Here is a 7624-nt window from a genome sequence, read left to right as displayed (position 1 = left end):
CAGCTTGATTCAAATACGACTTACAGACCAAAGACAAGCTCCACTCCTCCAGAAAGCTGGCCCAGACTCTGTGACCTTTGTTGCTTTTTCTGTGCTCGTATAGCATCGTTCCTCTGACACCTTTCATTGGCTTAATCTGTTGAGTTGCATCATTTTTGCTACTTATTTAAAAACCACTGTTAGCACTCTTTGTATTTGGCCACAGATAGGGAAATGAATGCTAGCATCTTAGATACTTGTACCATTTCTGTTTTGGAGAAGCTGTCTGGATAGGAGTGGTTCAGACATGTTCATCTCACGCAGATTGATAAACAAGGGGTGCCCCGGGACCCGGACCTAAGTCATATCCCTGACAAGCAATAGTCACTATTTCCTGCTCTTAAAAGGGTTAATCCAGTAGTTCCTTTCCACGCCCAGTTAACCACACCTCCTTCCCGTGAATCAAAAGCGACAGCGGCCTGGGAAGTTTGTCCCTTGCGAGATGCCGTAGTGCCCCCGCTTCGGTTGCTCGGCTCCCGGGCGAACATGGCGGCCTCCGAGACGGCGCCGGCAGTGAATCCAGCCGCTGCGGAGGGAGAGGAGGAGACGATTCTCTATGACTTGTTGGTCAACACCGAGTGGCCCTCGGAGACAGAAGTGCAGGTGAACCAGGCCCCTCCAGAGCTGCGGCCAGCCTGGCGCGGGCGCTGTCCGGGGAGAGCCACGTAGCAGAGCCACGTAGGGTAGTGGAGCCGGGTGGGAGGGGGAGCAGGGCTCCGCCGCTTGTGCTGTCGCCGTGGCAACGGCGCCGCGAGCTAACGGGGGTCTGGGTGCCCTAAAGCGGAAGGTACCCGAGAGCCCCCCTGGGCTTCCGAATTTGGTCGTCGGGGCAAAACCGCAGGCTCTGGGGCACGAACCTTCCCATTCGGGATCTCAGTTTCGCTTCTCCTCAGTTTGGAGGGGAGGCACAAGGTTGGACTCCAGGGTCCTCCTGTTGCCTGGATTCTCGGGGGTCCTTTCCGGGAGGCGGCGAGGCAAGAGCTGAGCGGGGCTGAGCTCTCTGCAGCGGGAGAACTTTCCATGACCCTACAGCCCACTCAGCATCTGGAGGGCCGCCGCGGAGTGCGGCATCAGACCTTTACCCCTCCTTGGTGCTGAATTGCACCCATTCCTGTGCATTTCAGTAAACAGGCCTTTAAAGTGCCAGTGTGTCCGTCCGTGTCTCAGATAATTTACGTGTGTGTCCGTCCACGTCCCAGATACTGTGTCGGGCGGTGGGCATGGAAAGGTGAATAACTTTTGTATTGACCTTGTGTTTTTGTTGCACAGAGAGGGGACTTCCAGCATAAGGTGACCAGTAGGAACCAGGAATGCACATTTATTCAACATATTTACTGAGCGCCTGTCATTGTTTTAGACTCCGAGGATGCAACAAGATTCAGAAGGACTTTTATTAAAGATCAAGGAGTCCTGACCTATGGACTCTTTATTACAACACTTTTCCTGTTTCTTTACTGGAGAAACTGCTCATTCTCCGATCTATAAAATTTGTAGTTTTTCTTTAACCTCTTTTCCATTGCAGTTCTCTGCTTGTCTTGAACAGTGTATTTTTTTTTTTTAGGCTGTACATACTGTTTTTCAAGTATTTACTTAGTTTCTGTTGGTCTTGAACAATGTGAATATTGTAGGGTATGTAGTTAGGATGTTGTATGTAGTATGTTGCTGCTGCTGTTGGTGGAAAAAGATTGCATACGCACTCCTTAGCACCCATTGGTTCTTTACTGGAATGTTGGAGAATGCTTCACATGATAAATCGATTAAAAAAAGCACAGCATCAACTTACATTGAAATGTCATAGCACTTTTTTTTTTTTGGTTTGGTTTTGTTCTGCTTCGATTGATTTCACCTATCCCTCTTCAAGCTCTTGGAGAACAGTTACATCTGTTTCATCTTTATAACCCTCCCCAGGACCAAACTGTGTATTACTGATCAGTGGATAATCAATTCATGTTAGTGGAGTGAAATATCTTTTCTGTGCTTTTCAGTTGTATCTGTCTGCACTTCCTGTATGTCCATGTTCCTCTCTTAACAGCACATGAGTACATTGTATTCATTATTTGTAGTGCCTGCTATTGTTTAGTTGTTTAGTCTATACTAAACAGCTCTTTAGGGAACTATTTAGTATACCACTTGTGTATCAGTGTGCATGTTGGTAGCATTTTCTCTGTGGATATACAACGAATACTCAAATTTGCCTGCAGGTACGAGTTTATTAATCCACATGAGCACTTCTCCTGCAAGCAAAGATACTTTAGGCCTCTCTAACCCACCCAACTAGACTGCTGAACTGACAACCAACATGGTCTTTGCCCTTGACGACTTCTATCTCTGGACTGGTGTTTTGATATTTGGTGTTTGAGTTTCCACCTTCAATCCTTGTCCTCCCCTCAAAATTTGTTGGGACAAATGCCTATAACTCTACCATGCTTACTTTTGCTGTCGCGGTTTTCAGTCCTGCTTTTACTTCTTTTGTTTCTAAATAGTGGTTTTTAAATATTGGTAACTTGTACCCTGCACTGAATATTAGCAAAGAAAACGTAACCTTACGTATTGTGTAAGTATTCCTAGAAAATTCTCAAATATAAATTCTTTTTTCCCATTGCAGTCTAGAGGCAACCGAAAACATGGTGCATCCTTTATCATCACAAAAGCGATTAGAGGTAAATACAGCTTATTTTTCTCTATATAATGATAGATAATTTTTTCATTTCATTTATAACTTTACTGTTTTTGAAACTTTAGGAAATTTATTTATTTATTTACTTTTAAAAAGATTTTTATTTATTTGTCAGAACACAAGCTGGGAGTAGCAGCAGGTAGAGGCAGAAGCAGGCTCCCCGCTGAGCAAGGAGCCTGATGCGGGACTATATCCCAGGACCTTGGGATCATGACCTCAGCCAAAGGCAAACACTTAACTGAGCCACACAGGTGTCCCAAAAACTTTAGGAATTTTAAAGCGTTCTTTTAGACTTATAACGCCAGATAAAAGTGAATAGCATACATGTTACCTGAGTTTAATTTTATTATACATATATATGTATATATTTTGACTATATGTGATATGTGGATGTATACGTGCATATATGTGTTTGTATACGCACATATTTTTAATCCAGCTTAGAGCTGAAGTATGGCTTAAGGTTAACTATTATGGATGTGTTCTAGAAGCACTGAAGAAAATCAAACCCAGTGTCTCAGAGTCTGGACACTGAAAGTGACAAGCTGTTTTAAGTGGTTTACATGATGTTCCAGCAACATCTGGTTAGAGTTACTCAGATTAAAATTTTGATTAACCAGAGCATTCGTGTAACTCCTGACAGACTTTGCATATGAGCTCAGGGTGTCTGAGAAAGACTTGAGCACTGGTTGCATTAAGTTGGTGCCAGGAGAACTTTATTTATATTTATTGATCTAATCCTTTATTAGATCAACAAGGTAGGTGCTATTAGGACTTCATGTTTTAAGATGAGGAAACTTGCCTAAGGTCACTCATTTGGAATTTGACTGCATTGTCTTTCTGGCTCCAAAGCTCATCCTTGTAATAACTGATGAATTTGAACTACTTACACAGAGCTGATTCAGTTTCAAAGGAGCTAAGTACTTGAAATTAACTCTAATTTTATCTTCTATTATAAGCACTAGCATATTCAGTTTTCATTGTGATGAATGTTTTAAAATTTTGGTAATTAAGGAAATGTACATAAGTAATAAAATTCATATAGAGAAATTCAGAGGCTATGGATAACCACAAATTCAGATAAATAATTTCTCATTTTGCCACCTGGAGGGAATCTCTTACCCTTCATTCTTTTTTTTATTGATCTACACCTACATATTCACATTCCCATATACATTTTAAATGAGATCATGTAAAACATTATTTGTCAATAGTGTAGTTAATCTTAAAAGCAAACTGTCCGTTATCAGCAAAATTCCTGTTTATTCAGGAATAACAGAATTACAATTCAGGACAAGCAAGTTATAGTAAAACTATAGCTCAGTCCAACAAACAGAGGAGAAGAACATTATTTTCTGGAAGAGGAGGAAGTTGGGAGGGGTTGTTTTGAATGAAGGTCGAATGGAAAAAAGCTTTCAGGGTGATGATGGTTTCTTATCCCCTGAGTTGCAGGGGGAGTCTGTTTCTTGCAGGCGGTGTGATAGTACATTGGTACAGGTACATCTCTTCCTTCTTGGGGGCCTGTAACTGATGATACTTTCCTCTTGATTCTCCTGTTGAGGCCTGACACTCCTTCCTATAATCGATGTTGAGAGGTCCTGCTCCCCCTTCTAGCCTCCTGACTCAAGTGAGATGTCCCCTTATTTTCAGTGTGTTAGAGATTTTGTTTCCCCTGGACTTCTGCATTTTAAGTGTTATTATTATTTTTTTAAATCTTTGCTGTAAAGTACAAAATAATATCTTAATTTGTATACAAATATTGGTTTTAAAGGGTGATTACTATGACTTCTACTCCTTGATTTTATTAAAGCCTCTTTGGTGACATTTAACATCTCAAACCACATTTCCCACATTTCCTTTTTGTACTGTTGGGAAATACTTGAAAGTTTCCAGTAACACATACTTGGGACTTAATATACAGAAATGTCTGATGTTATAAAAGTTACACTGTATATTAGATTATATTCCTTTATTTTAAGCATTTTGTTCTCCATATTTTGTAATGACTCACTCTGCAGTATATTTTAGACTTATCACTGAAGCTAATTTGAAAGCGATTCCTAGACAATAGCTGATTCATATTTGGTTTTGTTATTTTTATTACAGATCATTTATTATTTTTACGCCAATACATCTGGTACAGGTAAGTGTCTCTTCCGAATGTCAAATATAAATATTATCCTACTTATGACTTAAGTTTTCAGAATTGAAACTTCAGGTTGTGATCCAGATGCTGACATTCAGGTGAATGAAGTAGACCTTTTCAAATAGTTGATACACTGACAAGATATCTCAGTCGACTTCGGGTAATTTTTGTTCTTTAGTCATTAGTCAGAATATCTCTGGAGGACTTCTGGTTTCTCTGGTGAGTGTTGTCAGCCTTATCTTGAATGCCCACATGATAGGTCTGGAGCTTGGGGATCTTTTTATTTTATTTTATCTTATTTTATTTTATTATTTTTTTTTAAAAGATTTTATTTATTTATTTGACAGAGAAAGATCCCAAGTAGGCAGAGAGGCAGGCAGAGAGAGAGAGAGAGAAGCAGGCTCCCCGCTGAGCAAAGAGCCCGATGCTGGGCTCGATTCCAGGACCTTGAGATCATGACCTGAACCAAAGGCAGAGGCTTAACCCACTGAGCCACCCAGGTGCCCTATTGGGGATCTTTTTAAACACAAGTTTTTTCTTATTGTAATAACAGTTCTTGTGGTCAATATTCAGTCTCTGAGCATCAGGGAAGGTCCTTTGTGTTTCAGTTCTTGGATACTTTTTCATTCTTTTGAGTGTTAAGTCTTTTTAGGCATGGTGTGAGTGTTCAACCTTCAAAGGAAGAAAGAAATGATCGTTTTGACAAATGATATAGTTGTGCTTTTAGACAGGTGTATACGAATTGTTTCATAGATGTTTTTAACACAGATTGTTTAAGAATATCTAATCTTGGGGTGCCTGGGTGGCTCAGTGGGTTAAAGCCTCTGCCTTCAGCTCGGGTCATGATCCCAGAGTTCTGGGATCAAGCCCCACATCCGGCTCTCTGCTCAGCAGGGAGCCTGCTTCCTCCTCTCTCTCTACCTGCCTCTCTGCCTACTTGTGATCTCTGTCAAATAAATAAATAAAATCTTAAAAAATAAAGAATATCTAATCTTAAAAGCTTCAGAGATAATAAAGTTTTATAAAAGCAACCTTTGGCTCTTCTCTAGATTAGCTCTGATTTTTTTTTTTTCATCTGCTGTGTGTGTGTGTGTGTGTGTGTGTGTGTGTGTTTGTAAATTAAATTTCTTATTGAATTTTATCTTCTTTTGGAGGTGTGTGTCCAGTATGATCGGGTAAAGAGTTAAGAGGTGCTGGAGGGGCAGGGATGGGGAGGAATATTTGAGAGGTGGGCTGTTTTTCCTGAGCTCACTGGGTGGTCTCGCTTGCTAGTCCTGAACATCTTATAAGGGGAAGTATGGGCAGAAAATAATGTCCGTATACCCCAATGCACCATGAAGTGATTATTTAATCTTCTACATGATATGTGACTTTCACAAGTAACCTAAAGTTAACTGAGAAAAGTTCAGCTTTTGCTCTTGAGTTTATAGTAAAGAAACCTAAAGGTTTTGGGGGCAATATTTGCGAAAGGTGGTTTTTTCTTTTAAAGTTTTTTTTTTCTTTTAATTGTGAATTATTATAAACAGACTGAGAATTATAGATGCTATAAATCTAAACAAGTTTATTATAGTGTTATCTGCACGGGAATTAGGCAGTTGTTGCTGTTTTGTTCAGATAGCCTTTCCCTCTTTTTATGCAAACTGTTACAACTCTTTGCCCCCCTCCCCTACTTCCCCTCTAGAGGAAATTGTCATCCTCAAGCTGATGGTATCATTCACATGCATGTTTCATATCTTTGTTATAACAGTCCTGTAACTACCGTGGTATAAAATATTTTGTGTTTCAGACATGAATGTAAATATGCTGAAAGTCTATTACTGATACTTTTATCCTACTTTTTTGTTTTCTAATTGCCATAGTGTTTTTCCCTTTTTTTTTCCCACCAGCTTGTTTTCTTTATTCTTCTTTTCCATCTATTTTCTTGATTTCCTCCTGTGTTACTCTTGATTTGTTGTATCTGCCCATGCGTTGACGGTGAATCCTTTCCTCCTGTCTTTTGTGAGTGATGTTATTGTGAGCTTATGCTTGGCAATTCTCACACCCCTTGAGTGAGTTGAAATTGCGGTCTGATCTTGCAGGTAGTAAAGGCTGGGGTTTTTCTTTCTTATGGGGATTTCATTCCCATCCTCCCACAGATCAAATTCCAGACAGAGATGGTATTCTTGAATGACAATGACTGTCCCCCCCCATGTTGAAGTTTGTCTAGTTTTCTTTTCTCTGAGAGTGCAGTCCTGTCAAGGGGTCAAGGGTGGTGCTGGCCATGCCAGCAACTCCCTTCCAGCTCTTGTTCTTTCTAGGCCCCTGCAGCCCCTTTCCTGTCCCAGGTGTTGCTTTCTCTTTTGAGTTCTTGTACCTCTACCTAATTCTAACCTTAAGTTCCTCTTTCATTTCTAACACTTGAGGACTCCTTTTGTTCTTATGAGTTTAGCTGTATACTAGAATTTGCTAGAGGTGAGTCAGGATTTCTAGGTGTGTATAGCAGGAAGGGTTTCTTACAGGCTCACTCTGCTATGTTACTGGTATCTTCCATGTCTTTTTCTTAGAAAGGACATAAAATTTATGTATTTGAACATACTACCATGTTTTTCTGGAAAAAGATATGTATGTGGTCAACTTTTAGATAACTAACTTTTTTGCGTTTACCAATATTCAAATCTTCTAATGGAAAAAATCTTATCTTCCTATAGCTCTATATACTGTTTATAATATTTATTTATTTATATGTGTCTTTCATGATTAGATTTTAAGTTGGCTAATGTGTT

General features: G+C 40.0%; 1 protein-coding gene across 1 annotated transcript in view; it reads left to right on the top strand.

Annotated features, from left to right (window-relative positions):
* Window positions 1-470: 470 nt before the first annotated feature.
* The window catches only part of NBAS (NBAS subunit of NRZ tethering complex), a 316364-nt gene continuing 309210 nt past the window's right edge, over window positions 471-7624 (top strand). The window contains exons 1-3 of the mRNA XM_032866873.1: window positions 471-642; window positions 2645-2699; window positions 4823-4859. Of these exons, the coding sequence (XP_032722764.1) occupies window positions 526-642; window positions 2645-2699; window positions 4823-4859 (209 nt within the window). The 5' untranslated portion in view covers window positions 471-525. The remainder of the gene's footprint in view (window positions 643-2644; window positions 2700-4822; window positions 4860-7624) is intronic.

This window comes from Lontra canadensis, unplaced genomic scaffold (assembly GCF_010015895.1).
Source record: "Lontra canadensis isolate GAN:19392208 unplaced genomic scaffold, GSC_riverotter_1.0 scaffold32, whole genome shotgun sequence".
In the NCBI taxonomy this organism is placed as follows: domain Eukaryota; kingdom Metazoa; phylum Chordata; class Mammalia; order Carnivora; family Mustelidae; genus Lontra; species Lontra canadensis.
This window is presented reverse-complemented; position numbering and strand designations above follow the sequence as displayed.